The sequence below is a fragment of the Melopsittacus undulatus genome, chromosome 1, assembly GCF_012275295.1.
Source record: "Melopsittacus undulatus isolate bMelUnd1 chromosome 1, bMelUnd1.mat.Z, whole genome shotgun sequence".
Classification (NCBI taxonomy): Eukaryota; Metazoa; Chordata; class Aves; order Psittaciformes; family Psittaculidae; genus Melopsittacus; species Melopsittacus undulatus.
Window position 1 is genome coordinate 11,991,971 of NC_047527.1, and position 24,447 is coordinate 12,016,417.

Here is a 24,447-nt window from a genome sequence, read left to right on the forward strand (position 1 = left end):
CGCGCGGGGGGTGACGGGAACGTGGAGGACGCCGCGCGCGGGGGGTGACGGGAACGTGGAGGACGCCGCGCCTCAGGAGCCGCAGCTGCAGCCGGAGCCGCCGCCATGAGCCGAGCCAAGTTCATCGGTGAGGGGGGAGCGGGGCGGAATAAAGGGGCTGTGTTCGGAGTCTGTGTCCCCGGCCGGGCCGGTCGCCTCACCCCGGGTCCCTCCGTACCTTGCCCGCTATGGGGCTAAGGGAGCCACCGCTTGTACCCTCCGCTCCGTGAGGGGCGAGCGCGGCGGGCGGGGGCCGCTCTGGTGACCCGGCTGCCCGGCATGCAGGGCTCGTCACCGCCTGCGGTCCCTCTCCGTGTCTCCGGGCTGGCTTTGAGCTTACAAGAGGTGCTTGAGAACGGTTCTGCCATAGCAGGGCACTGAGGAGCTGCTCTGGGGCTCTTCTGGTTATCCGTGAGCTCGGGTTTCTGGCAATCTCTTACTCTGTTTTTCGCATTGGCGCGTTAGTTGTGGTTGTTTCCAATTGCATGGAGTTGGGTGAAAATGTTCTTTAGAACTGAGGCAGGAAATACGTAAATAACTTCCGAAGATCAGTTCAGGTTGAAGCTTTTTACGTGTGGCTGAAAAGCCTAATATTGGAACGTTTCCCTTCCTACTAGAAACCGCTCTCCAAAGGTGGCTTTGGCATATGCAGAGGTGGGTGTGCCTGATTCCAGGCTCCCCCTGGTCGGGGAGGCTGCAGCCCGGGGAACGAACGCCTTGGAGGCCGAGAGAGAAGGGGCTGGAGCAACTCCGGCCGGTGACTGCATTGCAGGTGTCCCTGGTGCTGCTCACACTGGGTGTCCTGGGCAGAAGAGGGGAGAACAGGCAGCTTTCGTGAGGCAGTGCACTGCTGCTCCTGCTGAGCGGAGGTTGGATGGATGCAAAGTGCTGCACTTCTCCTTCCCTTACGAAGTCGCTTAGCTTTATATGGCCTGTGATAGTTGGGGTTGTTAAGATACTTTCATTGTCTTCCCTAGTTGGCTGGTACTCAGAATGAAATCGTACAATACCAGGCTGGCAGGGACCTCAAGGGTCATCTGGTCCAGTCTGATTTGATGATCTTAAAGGTCTTTTCCAATCTAGTTGATTCTGTGATTTCTATGAATCTTTCCAGGCAAAGCTTGACCTAGACTAGATGTCCTAGCAGCTTGTCCAGCCAAATGTTAAGAGTTCAGTGTTGGGGAATCCACCACTTCCTGGGGGGGTTATTCCAGTGGCTGGTTGTTCTTGAGGAAATTTCCCTCTAGTATCAAACTTGTCTAAGTGTAGAGTGACCATATGATCAAAATTCTTTGTTTTTTTCATAGATATTGGTATTAATCTGACAGATCCTGTGTTCAGAGGAATCTACAGGGGAACACGAAAACATCAAGGTAAATGTTGCTTTGTACCTGCTAAAACACAGGGTCCCTCTCATTAAAATAGAACCTTTTGATGTCAGAATGTGAGGTTAGAGGGTTGGGTTTCTTTCTCCTCAAAAACTAGATGCTTATTTACTCTAGGCTTGAAGAAGAAAGCAAGACAAAATAAGTTAAATGATCGAGCAAAACACATTCTCTTCATTGCTGTTAAGCTGTTACAGAGGTAATGTGCATTTTAGAGCAAAGTGGACAATTCTGATCTGTTTATGTTAGGATTGCACGGACAAATCTTGAGAACTGTGAGCAATAAACTATCAAAGCATTGCTGAATCATAGTTACTAATTATAACATCCTATTTTGTGCTCTCATGGCCTGTAGATACAGATGTAAAGCCAAACAGTCTCCTAAAGTGTATGGAAAAATTTCCATTGACTTCTTGGATTTAAATTGGAGCTTCAGTTATGTCATTTTGTTATTGCCTTATCAAGATCAATCAAATGTGATTTAAAGATTCTTCATGATCATCATTTTGGCTGCATTAAAGTGTTTTTTAGTTAAAAAGTAGTTAATTATGTTGCTAAACCTTCAGGTCAATTGATGACATTTTTGTGCACTTTCACAGATGACTTTTTGGATGTGGTGGAGAGAGCAGTCAAAGTTGGTGTGAAAAAGGTGATTTCTTATAATAAACTTTCTTTAATATTTTAAATTGCTTTATAATACTTTGGGTCTTTAGTGCTCCCCTATTCAACCAAATGTTTCTAGACCTTGCAGTGAAAAATGCAGTAAGTTTCTGTGATAGCATGAGGCAAAAATGTTCTGACCGTTGTCTTTCATTTGCACAAATCATTACATGCTGATTATTTAAGCTCAGTGGTATCATATATGAGATGTATGTATAATTCCTTCTGTACAGCTTCAACACAGGTGTTCTCCTCTGACCTACTGCAATCAAATAATGTAGTTTTCTGTGCTAGTTGTATTGTAGGCAACTATTCCTTTCTTCTTGTATCCTGTGTGACACTCTTACTCAGCAGTTACTGCTATAGATCAAAGCTGAAAAAGTCTTCTGATTGAGATCCTTCAGATGTTTCTATATGTAATGGAAATGGGTAACTGCAGAAGAGCTGGGAGTGCCCATAAATTCTACACAATTGAGACATGTGAATGTCTGCTAGTAAATACTGTCCTAAGTGTATTAAACCAGCAGCATTATGAGCAGGTTGGTTACTCTTAGCTGGAAATTAGTGTTTTCAGCAGTACACCACACTCCTGCAGTCACAGTAGTCCAGCCTGCCCTTATCTCTCTCTGAACTGAATGAGTTGTCAAGACAAAAGTATGAATTACAGCAGAATACAACACATAATGCCACAAAGTGTTCTATGGGACTAATAAGGCTGGTGAATTAGAAATAAATAAACCCTCCTCTAGAAGAGGAGCAGGGGTCTCAGAAGATGCTGAAAGACTTCTCTGTAAAGAGAAGTCTTTCAGATAGGAAAACCAGAAATTTTGTGTAAGAAATAAACAGGAAGACAAAAAAAGAAGTTCCCACACTGCAGCAGATACAGATACAAACACAGTAAAAGTGTATGTGTTAAGTACTGTTTAATCTCAATGCCACCATCAAAAATAGATCAGCTGCTTAACTTTTTCAAGAGGCACAGGAGATTCAGAAATAGAATTCTGAAGTTCCCAGTCCTTAGTTTGTTTCAGTCTTGCTACTGGCCTGTATGGTGAGAGAAGCCTGTTCCATCCCACATTGTTTCTACTTGCTTAGAAACTTAATCTGTTCATTTGAAAATACTTCTGTTCTTCCATATAGCTTCTGATTTATGGTAACATTTTGTAAAGTTTTGCCATGTGTTGTATGTACACTGAGCCAGTTTCAGCTTTACTGGTGATAGTGCTAGGATGTGTTTGTCAGTAGTGCAGACCTGTCTGGTGTATAGTATGTGTAGGGATAAAAGTTGTCCAGAAGAAGCAGTGTAGTCACGATTTGTTAGGACTTAGGGTGCAAGATTCTGCAAGCGGTAGCTCAAAAATCACTGTAAGCAACAGTTCTGGTGTAATAACATTTGATCTGAAGGTAAAAATAAAAGATCAGAGACAGAAACTCTTAAATTTGTAAGCCTGACTCTGATACAAAGTCCTTTGTTGGTTTATCTACTTGTTCATGTCTTATTATGGGAGTTTGGGAGTTCTAAGTTTCTCCACGTGTAAGACAGAGGGAATGTTTCTGAGTATCATTTCTTGAATGCAAATAATGTTTATTGAGTTGTTGTCTACTGAAGCTGTTGCTGCAAATAAAAGTATTTTACTCTTTTAATGATTTAAATCCTTATTGTAGAAGATATGTGATAAAGAAAAAAAAGAGGTTTTGATAGCTAGTGTATTTATTAGCTCCTGAGGACCACTGGGGTTTGTTACTGATTTATGCAATTGTTATATATACATTAGTAATTCTCTTCTGATGTTCTCTGTCTAGATTCTTATTTACATCTCAGTGTTTTCTTAAGCAGTCTGTTTGATGTTCACAGAAGAACATACTCACTGACAGTACTTTTCTTCTTCCAAGTTTTTGATTACAGGTGGGAGTCTACAAGACAGTAAAGATGCATTGCAGCTGGCACAGACAAATGGTATTTTCACTTTAAGCTTTCCTTGTCAGTAAAAAATAGAACCTTCTCCACTCAAAATTAAGTGTTCAAAAGGACCCATCCCTGGAGGTGTTTACAGAATCTCAGAGTAAAACGGGAAACTATTTCAGAATGGTCTGAATGCGTTGTGTGGGAGTGGCTGTATGTTGCTCTTTAGATCCCTGGCTGTTGGAAGGAATCCTTCGTTCCTGCAATTTCTATTTCTAGATAAAAACAGAAATTTCAGGGAATTTCTGGAATAAAAATTTTGTTCCAAGGCTTATTTCTAGAAATAAGCTGTGTGGAATGTATGGTTTTGGTGTTGTTTTGTTTGTTTTTTACTTGCCAATCTGCCATGACCAGCTTGAGCAAGAGAGGTGTCTTCATGTTTCTCTTGCCTCTCCTTTTCTTGCTGTGGAAAGGAATGCATCTCTCCTTTTTTCTTTAGGCAAATACCATTCCACCAATTACTTAAAATATGTGTTTGAACTAAAGCATATGTTAAGGTACTATTTATGAACAGAACGATAGAATAATGTTGGTTGGAATGAACCTGAGGAGGTAATTTGGTTGTATCCAATCCACTTTCCCACTTCCATCAAAGCAAGGCTAGCTTTAGTATTAGGTCAAATTGCTGGGGCCTTATCCAGTCATTTCCTTCCCCTGTTCTTCTACATTCTCCATGAAGTTACTTAGCAGAAATGTTCCTTTTGGCACTAAGAAATTGAGATTAGATACTTCAGTAAATCAGTCTGGATGTTAGTGGAATTCTGTGACAGCTAATGTAGGGCACACAAGGGAAATGGCATGATGGCTGCAAATCTTCCAGCTGAGGATAACCTGAAGCATTATGAATGAGATGTATTTCTAGATCTCAAGAGGTCTCTTCCAACCTCAACAATTGTATGATTTATTGAGGATTACTCCACCAGCTTTGAGTTGTCCTATTGGGAGTATACGAAATAATGTGTACTAAAAATCCACACAGCCCCACTAGAGATACTGTCTAATAAAATCATCACCAAGATAATATGTTAAAAGGGAATTTTCTTTTAAAATGCTGAGCAATAAAAGTCCAGACACAGATACTGTCTGTACCTTATATATTTATTTATTCTTCCTTAAAAGCTAATACTGTCTTGCTGTAGATGTGTTTTACAGTACAGTTGGCTGTCATCCAACCCGCTGTGGAGAATTTGAGCAGAGTGGCTCTGAACAGTATTTATCTGAATTAAAAGATCTGATTGAAGAAAACAAGGCAAAGGTGATAGCAGTTGGAGAATGTGGCTTGGGTAAGTGTTAGCTCAGTAATGAAAGTATTTATTTTTCTAGACATGTATTAAAACAATCCTAAAACACTAACTGGGGTTTTTTGTTCTATTTGTAGATTTTGATAGATTAGAATTTTGCCCAAAGGACGTCCAACTCAAGTAAGAAACTTTTGATGACTATACATTGACTTGTACCAATTTTCAGGAGTGTTTTCTCTCTTGTATTTTACCAAGTAACATTTTGGCAGGTGCACACCTGCAATTGGCATGGTTGGTGATGGGTTTTTATGGCAGAACTGGGATTTTGAAAGAAGGATGCCTACATTCAAGTAGTGCTGTGTGCTGAATGTTGTTACCTGCCTGGTGCTGATTGAACATGTCTTTTTCTGTTAAATTAATCAGAATTTGTAGATTTCTCTGTGTGACAGAGGTTAATTCTTTCTAATAATCAAGAATACTTAGAAATTCATGGGGAAAATTTCCCTGTTTGGGGTGGGACCAGATGAGCTGTGGTGGTTGTATCCAAACTGAACCATTCTGTGTTTCTGTGAAAATAACCTAAGTGTACTGTGTGAGAGAAGAATTGGGTTGTTGAGTGAAAGGCACAGGGGGAAGGGAACAGCACTGTCAAAAGGAGAAGTCAGCAGTGGAAAAAAAATCAGGTAGGGGTGGTCTTAGCTGTGAGCATGTCATTGAGAGGTGGTGATAAAGGTGATTTGGGGAGCTGGAGAGATCTGTCAAGTAATACATGCAACATAGGTACTGAACAAAAAGAGGTAAGCGCAGCCCCTCAGATCAGCTTCCATTCTTGTACTGAGAAACTCTCTCTACAGAGGGAACTGTCTGACAGATACAAGTGATAAATTCAAGATCAATTATACTGCTCCAAGTGAGTCAGTCACTGGGGGGCAGTGCTTGGTTGTATATTTTTCTCTAATTGCCGCATGATAGCATTAGGTAGAGTTAATTTCTTCATAATGTTACAGTCATACAGTAAAATATCCAGCAAAGTGGCCAGAACTTTTGTTCCTGGCAGAAATCAGTGTACACAAAGTTCAGCAAAGCACATCTTGGAGCATAACCAGTTTCTTTTCTGTGGCAAATTGAAACTCTGGTGGAGTATTGTATTGTAAGATCCTTACTGCCTTGATGTTACAGAAAGAAAAAATAAGAACTGATTTTCCTTATCCAAGGGGCTGCAGCTGAAAACCTGTAGTGAAGAACTTCAAATCAGGCACACTGGAATTGGGTTGTCAGGAAAGAGGTGACAGGGTAGAACAGAAGTCACTTGTAAAGGGGTAGGTGAGTCCTTTGTAATTAAGATTGATAATGACAGAAAGTCTTTACCTGAGCTATTTCAGTAAATCATATGAAATCAATGGATCTAGTTTCTAAGAGATCTTATGGAGAGCCCTTGTTGGACATTGCAGCTGGAAGGAAGTGATTGACTGAAAAAAAACCCAGAAAGCAAGAAATACGAGGCCGGATGCTTGCAAATATTTGTGAATTTCCTTTTTTCTAAGTGGGCAGCTTCCCCGGCTCCATGTGTGTGTGAAGCATGGTCAAGGTTTGGGGCTGGTTTTATTTCTGCTAGTTGAATGCTATGGAGTTGGAGACAAGTTAGCTTTCATGACTCATGGTGAGTTCTTCAGATGGAGATTCAATGTAGGCTTGATAAATCAGCCAAAATAAGGAAGGTGAAGTATGCAGTGCATGGAGGCAGTTCACTGTTTCCAGCTGATCCATTGTTCAGGTGTAGCAGTTGCTGGGGTAGGCAGCAAGCAGCTGTCTAGGAGAGAGGTATGGCAGTTTCCCTGTGAGTGGTATCTGGGCATGGCTCAGATGCTGAACCCAGGACATCTGTTTAATGGTTAATCATTATTTTCTAGTTATTCTGTATTTTCTTCTGATAATTTTCACCTGTGAAGATTTTTTTTCCCTTTTTCTTGGATTTAAAATTAATGAAGATGAGAAGCAAATAAAGATGAAATTCCTTTGTTGAAGCAGCCCAAAGCAGTTTTATTTCTCAAAATTCTTCTCTGTTCTCATAACTTTTCCAACAGACAGTAGTGATTTGAATGGTAGTTAGAGGAAGTTGCTGCATTTGTGTTACAGTGAAGGTCACATTATAAATGCACTGGTTAATAAGTACAGAGAAATTTCACATCTGCTGTACTCCCAGGAGGGCTTTGTGGGGCACAGCAGCACAGAAACAGGAGTTTTCTTAAGCAAATTGGAGGGGGTGAGCAACATCACAAGCAGTGCTCTTCATCCATGAATCCAGGATGGTTTGTGTGGAGGTCTACCTCAGCAACGCCAGTTTGCTTCAGCTCCTTCAGTGCCTTGATCCCAAATCTGAAAATACCACACCATTTGAACTTGATGGTCAAAACTAAACCTGCAAACAGCTATACAGAAATGTTTCAGACTTCCTTACTGAGAAGCAATACAGAACCAGCAGTCCCTGCCCATGGCAGGGGGGTTGGAACTGGATGATCTTAAGGTCCTTTCCAACCTTAACTATTCTATGATTCTATACTGAATGGCACCTTGCTCATCCAAAGAGAAGGGTTGTTCCTTAAGGACTGGAACTACTAAGGTTTAGTTTCTAAGGGTGTTTTAGTTTCTTTTGTAAGTAGTTTCTTTGGTTTCTTTTTGTCACTCTGTTACCATTCTGATCACCCTATGTCTGGGTTTTTCAGACATGAGGGGGAACTCTCCTGCCCTTTCTCTTTAGCTTAATTTTTGCTAGGAATGGAAGAAGCCTCAGTTGCCTTTGCATTTGTAGGGGCACCAAACTTTGTACTTTCAAGACCACTGCCCTTTGGTGAATGGGGGGTTATTATTACCCTAATGCCCTTTGCGGGGGGGGGGGTTATTTGCAACTCAGTTTCTAAAACCTAGCTTCCATATGAAAAACGTCTTCTGTTTAAAAACCCGCACCACTAATCAGGCAATTGTAGCTATTTAACCACAAGAGCAGTCATGGGTTGCAAATTACATTTATATTTAGTCAAAGAAGCTGAACTAAGCACAGTGTCTAGACAAAGAAGATTCAAAGTAGGTGTAATTTATTCTTCTGCATTCTCATGTCAGTTTTGAAGGTTACAGCCAGTTTGTCCCACCTGTTTTATCACAAAGACCTGCCCTGATGAACAGGGCAGGTAACGTATAGCAGAGAAACTGGAACCTGCAGTACTCAAACTAATGACATTTCCACAGAACAAAGCACGTTGTCCTTCAGGAAAATGTGAATCAAACTGATGTTTTGCTGTCACTCTCTCCTGACTGACATGTGAGTTGTACACAGCAGTGTTGTAGATGTTTGAGTTTGCCAGTGAAATGTGTGTGCTCCCTGTGTCCTGGACTGCTTTTAACAGCAACACCTCAAAAATTCCCATAGGTGCATAGTGTCCTGGCCTGTTGGAACAAGCAGTGTTGTTCTGCCCACATAATGTCATCTCTCAAATTCAGTATGGATTGAGTCACCTGTACACTGTGGCTTTCTGCCACACACAGGTTCCTCTGCTGTGTTTCTGAGCGTTGGTAATTTGCATGCCAGGGCAGACAGGCTCTGTCAATGATAATGTGCTTGAAGAAGAGCTACCTGCAAATGACAAGTGATGGGTTAGTTCAGTGCTAACTGGCTTCCTTTGGAAACTGCCTGGGGAAGCTGGCCACCAAGTTACCTTCCCTCTGCCCACATTTTAATGTCTCCTCATAGGATGGCTGCCTCGCTGTTACCGCTCCTTCAAAGGGAATACTAGGAATAGAAAGTAGGAGAGAGATAAAATGGAGAGGAAAGGAAAGGATGCAGACACAGAGAGGAGGGAAAACAGGAAGACTGCAAGAGTGAAGACAGGCAGAATGGGGCAGAAGTAAGAAGGCTAATACTGGTATTTGTTTTACCACAAGAGAGCACAGACTTCATCTGCTTGTCCCCATGGAAGGGCAGACAGAAACTGTGGACTGCTGCTGTATAGCCCAGCCAGCCTTGATGCAGTCTGAGGCAATAGAAGTCTGTGTGTTTCCTCCTCACTCAGCCTTGCCCCATTTACAGATGCTTCTTGAAATACTGTTCTCTGTGTGATCCATGCTCTCCCATTCCTGACATTTCCAAGCTGTGGACAGAACAGTCAGTTCCTTGTTCATTAAAAATAAGCAAGCCCGAACTCCAGCACCCAAACTACAAGAGTACATGCTCAGCATACGTATATATGCATCCTTCAGTACTGATGCTCTCAGCCACCTTAGCTGTCTTCCAGCAATCAGTTATGTGACTGCACCATGAGAAAGAGTTCCTTTCAAGTCCCTACACAAGTTAGATCTTTGGCATGGCAAATCCATTCATTCTGTCTTTAGTTCTGGAGGGCAAAAGCTGGAGAAAACTCTTCCACTATCGTTATTTGCTCCTACACTGAATTGCTGCTTAAAGGTGATTTTTATTTCACAGGTATTTTGAAAAGCAGTTTGACCTGTCAGAGCAGACACAGCTGCCCATGTTTCTCCACTGTAGAAACTCACACACTGAATTCTTAGGTGAGTTTTCCTTGGGAATTTCATAGTCAGAGCAAATTCTGAATATGAAGAGCTGGGAAACCTGAATCGTTCACCTTTGTCTGTGTTAAAGCTGTCTTATGTTTGTATTTATTTCATTTCATAGACATAATGAGAAGAAACAGAGATAGATTTGTGGGAGGGGTGGTAAGTACGGACTTCAGCATAGCATCCATTTTTACATGCATGTGTGTCAATATTGTTGCTTAACATGCAGATTCCTGTTTGTCATGGAATCTGGGCAGGCTTCCTGTTGCATGGTTTAAGTTATTATTAGTTAATAAGTATTTTCCAGTCCCTTCTAGTATTTTTATTGTCATGGCTTATTCAACAGCTCTTTCTTCAAGGTAAGAAGATAGGCTGAGAAAAAGCCCTGCAGCTGACACCAGCAGTTTTTCTTGGCCTGTCAGAAGGACAGTTTAAGCACCTTATAATTGACATTGGCCTTGTCCCAGCTCCTCAGTGTCTGTAATTGCAGTGCATTTAGACCACAGATAATTTAGTTGCATGTTCCCCGTGGAAGCCATAACCTCAAACATTTGCTTCTGACATTAGACATCGTTTTCAAATTGGATCCAGATGTAACTTTTGATTACTTTAGATATTCAGACCGTGTGTTTTAATTCAAAAGCATAACAGGAAAAACTTTGGATGAAATGGTTAGGAAAGGCCAGCAATGTTCTTTCAGGTTTCCCTCATGGCAGGGTTTTCCAACAGCAGTAAATGCTTGGATTATTGTACCTAATCTACTGCCATCATGCCTCCCACAGCAGTATCTCAGGTTTCCCCTTTGTCACCACAAGCCACTTCCATCCCCTAGCTAAGTACTGTGTATCCTTTTGGGTAACACTGTGCAGTCTGTCCTTCCTTTTACCCTGCAAATCCTGTACCAGTGCAGAAGTGGAGTGCCTCTGAACTGCCCCTTGGCAGTGTGGGGGAGCTGACAGTGTTTACTCAGGCTGGGAAGCCGCAGTTCCCAGCTGTGCTACGCTGTTTGTGCCTTGTGACCGGCCACTTGGCTCTGCAGTGCCTGGGATGCCCCAGTACACTGTCTCTTTTGTTCCAGTGGACTCAAATCTGGGGAGAATGTTACATTGCTCTTACCATGCCCCTGACAGCACCCTGTAGGGAATACTGTAAACATTCAGTGTGCCTGGGGCTACTTCCTGTGTATGGTCTCCCAGCTATGAGCCAGTTCTGGGCCAGTAGTGGTAATGCTGGACAGGCTCTTTCTACACCTATTTATCACTAACAAACCCTAGTAGCCACTGCTGCTGGAGTGTTCAAGCGCCTTCAGCCTGAACTTTGCCCTAGTTCAGAATCAGCTGAGCCATGTCCCATCTTTGTGTTATGTGTCATACATACTATCAAAGGTATTTATGACACAAATAAAAACTAACGTACTTTTAAATGATTGGAGTTTTAAATTAAGTACATGCATTGTATATATGTGTGCATCTATATATATCCATTCCAGGTACATTCCTTTGATGGCACAAAGGAAGAAGCAGCAGCTATAATAGATTTGGATCTTTATATTGGAATAAATGGCTGGTAAGTTCTGCACAAGAAATAAAGCCATTTTGAAATGTCAGCAGCAGTGAACTCATTGCTTTCTTTTAAACAATGAGGTCAGGGTTTCAGAGCTGGTTGGACTTTTAATCATCTGATGGATTTAGAATCCCACTCATTAGTCTGTTAGCCATAAAAAGCTCTCAGCTCCATGAGTTAATCCAGCCATGGGTCCATTCTGCTGCCCTCGGGTCAATCCTTGTTTGTAAATAAAGGTTGTTGAACCTGGAAATAGTCCTTCGGAGAGGTGTTTAGAAAACAGCGTCATTTGAAGCTGCCATCTCGAACCCGGGGGTAATGTGGGTGTAATCTGAACAGCCTCATCTGCATTCTCAGCACTCAGCTAGCCCAAAGTGTGTGCCAAGTACCGGCAGTGCTGGCAGGGGCTGCATGTGCTGCCTGCGGTGGGACAGCTTCAGCCAGTCGGTAGCTCTCCAAATCTGCCTTTTCCTGGGAAGTTTCAGTTTACAGGAAGCACTTTAAATCAGGTTTTATTCAGTAACAGAATTAATTTAGGGAGCTGCCTTTGCTGCAGAGCATTGCGACAGGCAAATGGCTTTTGCACACTTTTGTGTTTGATTTTATTAACCAAACTCTGCTTTTCTAGTTCTCTGAAAACAGAAGCCAACTTGGAAACACTGAAATCAATTCCGAGTGAGCGGTTAATGATAGAGACAGGTAAGATTTTGTACCTTGGTCAGTTTGTGACTTAAGCACTGCTGGCTAATGAGATTTGCTTGTATAGCAATGGTAAAGCAGAATCCAGACCCAGGGAGTTTGGAGCAGAAACAGGACTGGCTGTTTCTCCACTTGGGAAGGCAGTTTACAGGCTCCAGAAATATTCCTTTTCAGCCTTCTGGAAGGAAGGAGCTGCTGTGTCAGTTCTGACATTGCAGGGGAAGATGAAAAGGACAAATCATCAAGCCCAGTTTTTAATTAACCCAGGGACCAGCCTCCTGCTTGGATAGCTGAAAATCTGGCTTGCTGGAGATGTGCCAAGCACAGGGCAGTGGCTACCAGCTCGCTACAAGTAGCAGTAATGGTCTGTGGAAACAACTGCTTTTTAATGGGATAAGGTGGAGGAACACTTGAATTCCCCCTGGGCCTCAGGAGCAGTGATTTCAGTTGACTGACTAGGAGTGTGTTTGGGGCTTTTATGGCATGTTCATTTCAGTTACCAGTAAGTGGCAGTTATAAATACAGTGTTTGTTTTCTGTAGCTGAGAAAGGAAAACCACAAACTGCCTAAATCCTTACTGAAGTACAGCCCTGTTGTATAGGAAGTTTGTGTGGGACACATGCAGTGTATGGAGCTGTCCTTATCATGTCAGAGGAAATCAGTGTCATGTGCTATTGCTGCTAATTTTGTAAAATGTAAAATCAAAACCAAATCCAAAGATTGTGGAGAAATTAAACTGCCCAGATCTCTGCAGTTCCATTTTGCAGTGGAAGTCAGTGCTAGAGATTGCCAGAACGTGTCTGTGGAAGCAGTTGAACTGCCTCTTGCTGTTATCAAATGGTTGCGTACTCTAATCATTTTCTTTTTTCTCACATGAACCTAGATGCACCTTGGTGTGGAGTGAAGAACACTCATGCCGGAGCAAAATACGTTAAAACTATGTTTCCTACAAAAAAGAAGTGGGAAGTAGGGCACTGCTTGAAGGACAGAAATGAACCCTGCCATATAATGTAAGTGTACTGCTGCACTGTTGTTTAACATACTTCAAATCTCGGGGGAGGGGGGAATAGAAAAAAATCACAGAATCATAGAATAGTTTGGGTTGGAAAGGACCTAAAGATCATCCAGTCCCAACCCCCTACCACAGGCAGGGACACCTTCCACTAGACCTGGTTGCTCCAACCCCCATCCAGCCTGGCCTCAAACATTCTTGCCAGGGTTGGAGCAGCCACAGTTTCTCTGGGCAGCCTGTGCCAGGGCCTCACCACCCTCATAAAAAAAGAATCTCTTCCTTACATCCAACCTAAATCTCCCCTGTTTAAGCCAGAACCCATTACCCCTTGTCCTGTCTATCAGCTCACTGGAAATATAGTAAAGAGAAATGAATTCCAAACGTACTGAAGCTTGTGCCTGGTGTTGCTTTGTAGGCTGTGGGCAAATTTGTAAGTCTTTAATTTTCCCACTTCAGGAATTCTGGGTGTAAAAAGCTCCCTGAAAGTGGAACCAGCGCTGGTTTTATCTTTTCATTGCTACACTGGAGAAGGGGTTAAACCCTGTGAAGTAACATTGCACTTGGTGATTGTTCTGATCCAGCAGCGCTGGTGGGAGCAGTACTGAGGCAGTGAGGGGTGCTGGTGCCAGGAACTGCTGTAACATGGTTTGTGGTTAGGGTTGTCTCTTCATTCTGCCACTGTGCTTAAAAAGAACTGTTCCTGTGAAGGTCAGACCCAAGTAACAGCAGTCAGTGTGCAAAACAGCAGCAGAAAACTCCAGGGGTTTTGGGCAGTTACAAAGTACAGAAACCATCTCCTGCTGCCTTTTCATGCACTTCTTCACTGAGGTGTGAAAAGCAAAACCATTCAGTTTTCTCCATTAAATAGCACCCACAGATGAAATGCCCAAATTTCACAACTAAGGTCAGTGAATTGTGTCAATGTGCTCAGTCATCAGCTCCTTGTGACAGGGAGCTTGGGACAGTTTCTTGTGGTGTGGTACATGAATACATGGACATCAGATGAAGCTCACAGCTCCACCTGCCCAGGAGTAAAGCCCATGTACTTGATCAGGAATGGGATTTACTGTTGTGAAGTCTCATTGTCTTTCTATACAAAGATGTGTAAGTTGCTTGTTTGGAATAAGCTTCTGAAATACTGCTTAGGATAGTGCTAAAGAATCCAGGTATTCAGTAAGGTGTCTCCAAAACAAGTTTAGCTGAGAACTGAAGGGAATTCTATGGCTTTTTTAGGAGACCTGAAGAAACTCGGATGACAACTGATAATGCTAGAAGCATAGTTTACACAGTGACATCTCTGAGTGTTTAGGTACACCTTAGGCAATTACCTGGATTGTAGTAACTTTAAAACTGACTTTATTGTTCTTTTACACATGCAGTGCACACACAGAAGTGCTTTATGACTTCCTAGTGTCAGGCTATGATTTTGGAGTAGGAAGAGATTCAGCTGAGAACATTTATCTGACCACAAGTGGAGGGAGGGCCTCTGCTGCTGAGCTTTGTCAGCCTGTATGTGCTAACACCACTCTGTGCCTTTGTCTGTTGCCTCAGCTGTAGCTAATGGGGTGTTTCAGAAACCCCAAGCTGGAAATGCAGGGAGGCTGTCCTGCAGCAGTACCCAACTGCTGTGCTTTGGCTTCTGCTGCATTTTGTGAAGCAAAATCTTGTTTAGTTCACCCTGATTTAAAAATTATTGTCCTGTTAACATCAATTGTAACCTGTACTAATTGCAGGTCAGTGACTTGAGAAACTCTTCAACCTTAGGAAAAATCACATATGGCAACTGAGAACTGCTGTATTGTGGCTTCTCAAGTAGGAAGATGTGGCATGAGGGGAAAGTAAGACCCGGGCCACAAAGGGTATTTCACGTTTAGGGTGTACAGGCTGTTTGATATAGCTCAGTTGGCAGGAGGAATTTTGCACTTGTCTTTTTTGGGTGGTGCTGGACACCTTTCAGTTCTGATCTTTAATATATTTTTAGCACTGCACTACTCCCCTTGTGGCTAAAATTAAGCAAACAAACATAAAAAAGCTTTCAAGAGGCTTTCTTTTTTCCTTTACTGATTTCCTCTACAGTGATGCAGTAACATACAGCATCCTCCGGCATCCTAGTGGGGCTAGTTATGGAAGCTGTACCAAAGCTCTTCAAGTATGAATTCTTTGGTCTTTGTTACTTATTTCTGTGTAAGCCAGATATCACTCTGTATCATGTGGAGCATCCCCTTAAATCAAGAAGCTGTTTGGCTGTAAAACATGGGAGGGGCCAATGAAATGGGAAAGATCAGCATGGAGGAAAGTATTAGCATATAGTAATTGCTAAGAGCAACTTTTTCCATTAGTCTTCCTCAAAAGGATCTGCAAGATCCAAAAGTACCAAGCCCTATGACCAAGCTTGAGCTGCTTACTCTCTTCACCATGAAGTTTCTGATACACTAATAGAAAACATAATAAAGTTCAACACATCTCAGGAACTGTTCAGAATATTCATTTTCTTCAGAGTGATACAAAACCAAGAAAATAAGCACAGAGGAAGAAGCATGGCTTGGTTTTCTGTTACCTGGTGTATTATTCATCCCATTTTTCTTGCCTCCTTTCCTTAGCTTGTTTCAAGGCTACAGGCCCTTTAAATTTGCTCATTTAACATTGACTGCAAGTATATGAATGTGTTAATCACAGTTAAGCTGGAGAAGGGGGAAGGAGCAATAAGTCCCTTTGGCAGCTCTACTCTCAGGTAGGGCTGTAGCTGGAGTTTAAGCTTTGCCACAGACCAGTTAATTCATAGCACAGCCTGAGCCTTGAAAGGCTTCTAGTTTTCACTCTGAAAAAGGAAGACCATTGATAAAGACACCCACAAAACGACACTCTCTTTGAACCAGAAAGCTGTTTAATTACCTCCAAACAAGTCAAAAGACCAAAGTTGAGTCTGTACCAGTGCGCAAACAGTGTTCGGTGTGAAGGAAAGGGCAGCTAGTGACTTAGAAGTGAAGCTGTTTGCATAGCTGAGCCCCTGCCCTGTTGCCCTCAGCATAGATTTGTATTCCGGGTTAATCTAAGTGACTTGTACATACACATGCAGCACTCTCCAGTATGTTCAGGTCTGAGTGTCAGTCTTCTAATACCAATCTTTCTTTTTTAGTCAAATACTGGAAATAATGGCAGCAGTAAGAGAAGATGACCCGCTTGAGTTGGCCAATACTCTATATAACAACACTATTAAAGTCTTCTTTCCAAATATATAAAGTTGTTTTTCTTACATTTATTCAGTATAACTTTACTAAGTATATTGCAAAACCTTAAAAATGATCCTATCTGCAAGTTCTTATCAATGGAAGCCAGTATGTAGCTTTATTTTTTTCCCTATGGTACAAGATTAAAGCTGCTTTTGAAAAGGTGGTCTCTGCATTGGTGCAGTTTCTCAGCCCTGTTTCCTTTTCAGCAAGATTGAGGATTGATTTCAAGGACAGCCCAAACAAGCAACCCCTACTAACACCTGTAGACATTGAAAGATGAATACCAGGCTGCTGCATTCACATGCAGAGCACTTCAAGCTATTACTGGTAGTTAATTCAGCAGTGTTTAACACATGGCTGGCATGCTGTGCTACTTCACCAGAAAGCTTATTGCAGTTTTGCCTGTTGTTCCACCACACACACAGGTGCTATAACATTACACTTAACCAACCTAAATTTTTACTTATTTTAAATACAACTCACTAGTTTTTAGCACTAAAGCTCTGCTAATACTGAGTCTGTAAGTAAAGCTGCTTTGGCTCAGGCTTGTCATTACCGATTTGACCTGCTCAAGTCTGTTTTCACCAGTATTTTTGATTTGCATCCAGAACTCATTGATGGGGGATTACTGGGACACAGTCTTTGGCACAGCATTGTCACTACATCAATTAAAGAGTAGTTTTCCAACCATCTTAAAAACATGTGAAAATGTTTTATTCCATGTACAATAATGTACATAATTTTCAGGTGGCCATGAAAGAGACCAGCAAAAATCAGAGGTATATTTACAGTAGCACACACCACAGTAAACCACCACCATTCACAGACTCAACACTGAGATACTGCTGTTGTGCTTCAGTACAAGAACTACAAAGTGAGACTTTTATTGTTGGAAGTCAACTTTAAACAAATACCTCAGGGCTTTGTAAAGGGCATTATTCACCAAGAGAGTCAGAGTCAGCATTCAGAGTCTCAGTCAATTGCTGTGCCACACAGTCACTGTCTTCCTCTTCGCTGTCAGAAGTATCGTTATCTTCATTTACTTCATTTTCAGCATCAGCAGCTTCTTCTGCAGCTTCTGCAGGGTTTTCATTGGGTGCCACAAACCCACTGTTGTTGGAAACACTGGCGTTTTCCTTGTCCTCAATGTACACTTTCTGATGGCACATGGGGCAAGTGTCCTGGATGTACAGCCACTTCCGAAGACAAAGTGCATGAAAGTAATGGTTGCATGGAGTAATGCGTGCAGAGGTGGTGAACTCATGGTAGCAGATTGCACAGACATCATCTATTTCATGTAACCGACTTCCTTTTACCTCTGGAAGTGAGTTTATTTTCTTCACAGCAGTCCGGCGGTTTATAAATGTCTTCCAGCCATTCTTTGCTTGCAGGTAGATGTTGAAGTACGCGTGTAGACACATCATGCAGGCACGGATCTTGCTGCCTGACTCAAATACCATTGTGTAAGCTCCATTCCCAAACATGATCACTCCAAAGATAAACTCAATAATATTGCCAGTTGACCGAACGTAATAGACATAATCATCAAGTTTTTCCCATAGCACATTATAGTAGCCATCAATCATAAACAATATATAAACAGTAATAGAAACTATTACTTTGAGGCAGAGCTCGACACAGAATGCCGTCACGGCAAAAAGCCATGTGTTTAGTGCATAGTGGTGCCAGAGGATGTAACTGAGCAGAACTGGTAGGATGAAAAGGCAAGCGGAAACCAACAGGACAGGGAAGTGTCTGCGAAACGATGACACGTGGGAGGCACTGAGAGACATCAGCACAGGGTCTGTCATCCCATGGATAAAATGCAGGACTGCGGTCAACAAAAGGCACATGTTTCTACTCAGGCGAACCAATCGTTCTTCTGGTTTCAGTCCACTCAAACCAGTCTGCAGAGCCAAGATGAAAAACAAGACGGGCGCTACAAAGCCCAGCCTTTTGTCATCCTCATCAGTGGAGCCGATGAAGGCCAAGATGCCGAGCCCCAGGTAATGCGCGATGGAGGAGATGACGGCGCTCATGCCTAACACAGTTAAAGTGGAGTCACACCCACTTATGATCAAGCTGCAGAGCAGTTCCCAGCAGTTATCCCATGATATCAAGAAGAATTTCTCTTCTGTATTAGTTTCAGCCATCTTTACAACGTATGTTAATACCACAGCCTGGGCTGTAAGTCTCGTTAGCCAGAAGACACGCAGTACAGCTGGAAACCGAATCCTCTTCCATGTATCCTCCATCAAGAGCTGTAATCCATAAATGCGATACATGTGCCTCACCAGCAGATAAACATAGCGCACCGAGTAATAGAACCATTTAATTTTCATCACCAAAATGGCTGTGGTGTTTAGTGTCAGAACCAGGCCTGAAATAAAAACTAGTATCTGCCGGACATTTAAAGGTAATTCAACAATCAAGCCAATGACAGGAATCAGTATATCCAGGATGATGAGTTGAGAGTATATGGACTGCACGTTCAGCAGTGTAACATACCCAATTCCGAAGGTCAGCTGAAGGATGGAAAGCGCCATCCATAGTGAAGGTCCTTTATGAGGGAAGATCTGGATTCCAAATGCAGCTGTGTAGTAGGCACTGTAGAAGTTTATGTGCAAAGCAGCATAGTAATTCACCAACACTGAAGTTGCAGCCAGCAGGAATGCCGAGGCGATCATATAAAACTTGAAAAGTGCTCGCTGTTGTAAGACCAGAACAACACTGGAGACAAAGACACCTAGAAACAGATTGAAGTCATTTAGTTCTCAGCAGAAATTCAACACTAGACTGTAACCTATGAGCTTTGGAGCTACATTAATTTCATGTATCACTTCGCCATTAGTCACTCATAACTCTGCATTACCAATGGGGCCCTTTCCAGAACAACTTTCATCCTTTCAGAACAGACATCCTTTCCAGAGGATGACTTCAGCTCTGCATTTAATATGCCTGTTCCCTGCAGCTGCAGTGCAAAGCAATGCAAGCAGTAAATCGCAGTCACTTATAAAGGTCATCTGCAGTCTCAGACCAGAGCAGTGACAGCTCCCAGCCTTTCAGCCTCAGCCTTGAAGTCTAAGGGTAGTTAAGTTCTAAAAGCAGAAAAGAACTACCACATGGTAATAAGGAATGAATAAAATAGTAAGTCACCCAATTCACTTGATCAAAGCACTTAACTACAGATAACCAAGCTGGAGTACTAAAGGTAAGTCATCAGTTTAGCTTAACCCTAATGGGAAAATAGGGAAAACTTGCTGTAGTTTACTGGGGGAAGATGATGCTCTTCCAATTCCTTTGCTTTCAGTCCTGATAAGATAGCATGAAACAGAGTCTTCATAGAGAAGACCTTCCACAGTACAAGTCCTTTGCACACAGAATCCAAACCTGCACCTGCTGCCCCTGCCAGTGTGAACTTGCATCCTCCTTGTTAGACATCAGGTTCAGATCCTGAAATTCCTGTTTGCTCACCTTTCCCTCACGCTGACCATGAACACATCCTGGCCATGACTGGGTAGTCTGTGCCTTCCTATGAGAAATCCTGTCATAACATCTATGGTACCTTTGTGTTCTATTTACAACCTTGCAGTAAATTCCTGTAGTGCAGCTTATGAACATCATCACTATGTACTACATCTGTAAGGCCTCTGCCCTATCAGGTGTTACATTAAATGGAACTTATCGCTACATTCACTTCCTTAAACATCACCTTAAGAAAACACACTGCTTTTGTTTTTGGCCTCTCAGTCAGCTTCCAGTCACTGCAACTGCTTTCTCATCCAAATCAGTTTGGGGAGATTTTGACCTCTACAGCTTACATTTGATTTTAAGTTTCTTTCAATTTCCATGTGGAAACAAATGAAATCGCAAGTAATTCTCTTTCTGCAGGAGAACAGCATCAATCTTTTCTGACGATTGTACTTTAGATCGTTCCAAATCCTCCATAATCAAGTGTTTAAAGATATATTGTAAGCCACGGGATTTTAAGATCATGGGAATAAAAGACTGTGCTCAGACCCAGCATCTGATTCCACCAGCAGTGTTGCCAGCTGCTTGCATAAAACCAATAATACAACCAACAGCCTGGATGACTGAATGAGACAGGAGAGGGTCAATGCAAAAGGCAGACTACAAAAGAAGTCATGAATGCAGTTTTACAGTATTCCCTGCCAGCAGCACTGGCCGATACAAAAACATTCTCCTTAACTAATCATTAACCTGGTAACTGTGCAGTAAACTGAGGAAAAGCCACAGTAAGTTTCCAGAAAGTACTTTGTATCGTGGCTCAGCTCTGCCACAAAAACCCCTGAATACTCATGCCTTACACACAGCACTTGCTTTAACATCAGCTGGACGGTTTCACTGCCTTCTGCACACCACATACCACCTTTGGGAAATGAACGCTCCAGATATGTCAGTCCCCTCTGTCCTTTCCTGGCAATCACAGAAAAGGCTCCCAGACTTGTAACTAGCTCCATATTTACCCAGTTCTGCTCATTTCAGGGAAAGGAGATGCGTTTTGCACTGAGCAGGCTGCTCTCAAACACACCTGTTAACAAAGCCTAGTTATCTTCCCTGCAGTTTCAGTAGCAGGCAGGCCTGGGTTTAGGTGCTACAGGTCACCTCAAAACACAATCACTTCACTTGCAAGACTGCCCTAAACACAGTACTACAAGTCAAGAGCAGAGTTAGGCCTACTGGTTCCTCTGAAGAGGAACTAACAAGGTGCAGCATTTCACTGCCAACACTTGTGTGGAAAAGTCCAGACAACCCAAAGGAGCCTTGGAAGACCACAGGAGGTAACTGAAATCTCAGAAAGAGAGGTGAGCTCTCCTCTCCCTTGTCTCCATGTCATTAAGTCCATCTTGCCATGAGAAGGCTTCCCACTGCCCTGCAAAATGCTCACCAAGCAGCCCATCTTTTCCCACTTTCCCTCTGGCAGGAAACGCTGCAGTTCCTCCCTTGGTGAGAGTTGTCTCATGTTTCTATATATACTGCTGCTCACCTTCACTGTGCCACCTCATCACCAATTGTCTCTAGTATGGCCTCTAACACGGCAGTTAATCAAGCCATGAGCAATTCCTTTTAACCCATTTCTAGTGTTATAATAATAAATTTTTCCCCATCATTTTTTCCCCCTTTAATTCCTGCCACTCGTCAACGTCTTTATAGTAACACACTGCTGAGGATTCAACTTTCAGCCAGCTGCAGGGTTCAGCTACCTTTACACATCAGTATTTTAAGTATGTGGAACTGCCATATTACATTTCCCCTTGCCCCAGCCATTCCACTTGCTCCCACATCTTTCTACAGACTCCGGTATTTACAGTACCCTTTCTGTGTCCCTGCTGAGAAGGGACTCCTTCCTGAATGACAGTTTCACCTCCTGGGGGTCGTGGTTCTGCTGGAATGGGAGTTAAAACACCCATGCCAAGATACGAAAGGTAAACAACTGTGTTGGAGACAAAGCAAGGTTAATCAGATTAAAGGACTGTGCTCCAGTTGGAGATGCTGGTTCTGTGCCACATGTAACTCCATGTATTTGTGTATAAAATAAGTGAGGGAAGAATGAGGAATCCTGCAGTAAAACTTCTTCAGAACCATCCCAATGTCTGTCCCCAGTCCTGGAGAGCTCTACTCCCAAAATGTTTCAGCACTGTTCAATATCACCCCTGAAAGCTATTGATCTCTATGGAGCTACAATCTTTCTATCTACAGAACAAACTGTGTGTTTATCCTAATACTGTGCTACAGGGGAGACAGGGAATCAGTCTTTCAAAGTCTGCAAATGGTAACTAAAAGGACAACTTACCCCTCTTTAAATACAGAGTGATCCAAAATAAATATTTCCGTTTATCCCAACAGCAGCAAAACCCCAACCCTGTAATCCTTGAATTTAGATGAGGAAAAAATAGATGCAAAAGCACCCTGTTGTCTGAACCACATGGAAGGAACATCATCTTTAAGCAGTTATGTTTAATTTCTCTTTAATTTCGTAAAGCCAAGAACCACAGACCACTTGTCTCAAAGTACAAGATAAGTCTCTTGGCATAAACTGCTCCCAAAGATCTTTTGCAGGAGGCAGGGATTACCCACTTCTCCCAAACCTTTCCAAAAAAGTGATTATATAACTGCAATCCTGAAAAGCACCTTAACCTGTTGATCCCAGTATCATGCATTTGAGACCATCATGTAATATATCCACCATTCTTATTAACGTGGGATTAATTTCAAGGCATTTCCTTGAAATTTAGAAAAGTATCTCAAATACAGTAAGGGACTCCTAAATGAAGTTGGTGAGGCACTGCAGTGTCACGTTTTTAAGTGGAATTATCAGTGGGAAGCGCTCTTCACAATTCCTGAACTTTGGAACAAAGGGTCAAGCAAATGGGAAGCTGGGAGACAGAACCCCCTCCTCCTCCCTGTGGTCACAGAGCTGTGGGTACCAGCTGCCAGGCCAGGCAAAGGTGAGGCAAGACCTGCTTAGCCTCACGTCTCACCAAGCAGCCACTTCCCAGGCTCCAGCTGCCAAAGGGGAAGCTGCCCAAATAAAGCATCCGCATTGCTTTGCTGCTTTCTTCTCCCTCCACTCTCTGCTGTCTTGGGGCAAGTTATCCTTTACTTCTTCCCTTCCACTCCTCAACTTCAACGATGCCATCACTGCTGCCTGCTCACTGTGCACCCTCCCTTTTAACCACTCTTCTCCACTGCCTATCCCAACAGCCACACCACCTATTTCCTTTCCGACTCTTAAACATCAAACAAAACACAGGATCAGCATGCCACAGGCCTGCAAAGAACTGTTGCTATTTTCTATTCTCCTTTCCTTTCTGCCTCAGCATTCCCAGCTCCAGACGTGACATCCAATGCAGCATCACCGCTACAGCAGTTCACAGAACCGAGTGTATGTAAGAACCCAAGATAACAATACCGAAGGAGTATCACCTAGTTACACCCGTGATTTTCAGCCTTCATCCCAGGCTACTAAAAATAACCATGACCAAATTTGAGACTTCTCTTTCATTTGGGAACCAAATACCGGCATTTCTGAACTGCTACTCCTCACCCAAGTGTTTAACGGGAAGATCCCACAGAGTGCTTGAACACAAACAAACCGAACCCCACAGCCCCACGTTTTCCGCCGCGGAAGCCCTCGGGGGGGGGGGACTCCCGGCCCCCATTCCCCGCGCACATGGCTATGGGCACCCTCCCGTCAACGGCCGCAGCCCGCGGCTCGGCTCCCGACAGCGACAACGCCACGCTGGGGGGGGGGGGGGGGGGGGTGGAACAGGCAGGAGGAGCCGGCCCCGCCGCCGGGACTGCGGGGACAGAGGCGAGGTGGGGAAGCGGACACCGAGCGGGGATCAGGGAGATGATCCAAGCGAACGGGAACTTGAGAGAGCCCAGAGCAGGGGGACGGAGGCGACAGGAAGGGGTCAGAGCAGGGGTGGGGTGAGGGGAAGGCAGGCCGCGACAGCAGCCGGCTACAGTGCGGTGGGCTGAGGGGACGGGGAGGGAAGCGGCGCCGGGCCCCGCCTGCGGCCATAAATAATGCCAGCGGGGTGGGCAGCAGCGGGGGGGGGTTCGGGGGATGCCGACCCCCAGCGCCTGGCCGGCAGCGAAGGGCGGCGGGTTGGAGGGGAAGGGAAGGTGCCTCACCCAGCAGCCGCAGCAGCACGCCCAGGAGCGCGGCGCACACGGAGCCCCCCGGCAGCGGGGCCGAGTTGAAGATGGCGTCGATGAGGAACAGGCTGGGTACACGCAGCGCGACCTCCAGCCCGGCCCGCAGCCGCGGGCCCAGCCGCAGCCACGGGAGCTGCGGAGGGCCCGAGGCCGCCATCCCCTGCGAGGGAGGCGCGCAGCCTCCTTCCTCCGGCCTGTCAGGGAGCGGAGGGCTGGGGGTGTGGGGAGGGGAGGTGAGGCGGCCGCAGCGCTCGCTACCGCCCCGCGCCCACCGCCCGGGCCCCCCGCGGCACCACCGCCGCCTCCATGTTCCTCTGCGCTCCCTCGGCAGCGCCGGCCCCAGCCGGGCCGCGGGGGCGGGGCAGGGCCGCGCGGGCGTCGCATGCGCGGACCCGCCCCTGAC

At 44.0% G+C, this 24,447-nt stretch overlaps 2 protein-coding genes across 2 annotated transcripts; one reads left to right on the forward strand and one right to left on the reverse strand.

Moving 5' to 3' along the window:
• The first annotated feature begins 27 nt into the window (after positions 1 to 27).
• On the forward strand, positions 28 to 16,521 carry TATDN1 (TatD DNase domain containing 1). The gene is made up of 12 exons (XM_034067868.1): positions 28 to 127; positions 1,347 to 1,412; positions 2,024 to 2,073; positions 3,978 to 4,041; positions 5,187 to 5,330; positions 5,426 to 5,468; positions 9,763 to 9,848; positions 9,973 to 10,013; positions 11,344 to 11,420; positions 12,046 to 12,116; positions 13,000 to 13,126; positions 16,265 to 16,521. The coding sequence occupies exons 1-12, from the start codon at positions 106 to 108 to the stop codon at positions 16,365 to 16,367; spliced, it is 894 nt and encodes a 297-aa protein (XP_033923759.1). The 5' UTR covers positions 28 to 105; the 3' UTR covers positions 16,368 to 16,521.
• On the reverse strand, positions 15,991 to 24,392 carry RNF139 (ring finger protein 139). The gene is made up of 2 exons (XM_034067859.1): positions 24,021 to 24,392; positions 15,991 to 19,104 (listed from the first exon to the last, which is right to left on the reverse strand). Exons 1-2 carry the CDS (start codon positions 24,199 to 24,201, stop codon positions 17,294 to 17,296), a joined length of 1,992 nt encoding a protein of 663 aa, XP_033923750.1. The 5' UTR covers positions 24,202 to 24,392; the 3' UTR covers positions 15,991 to 17,293.
• Positions 24,393 to 24,447: the final 55 nt, after the last annotated feature.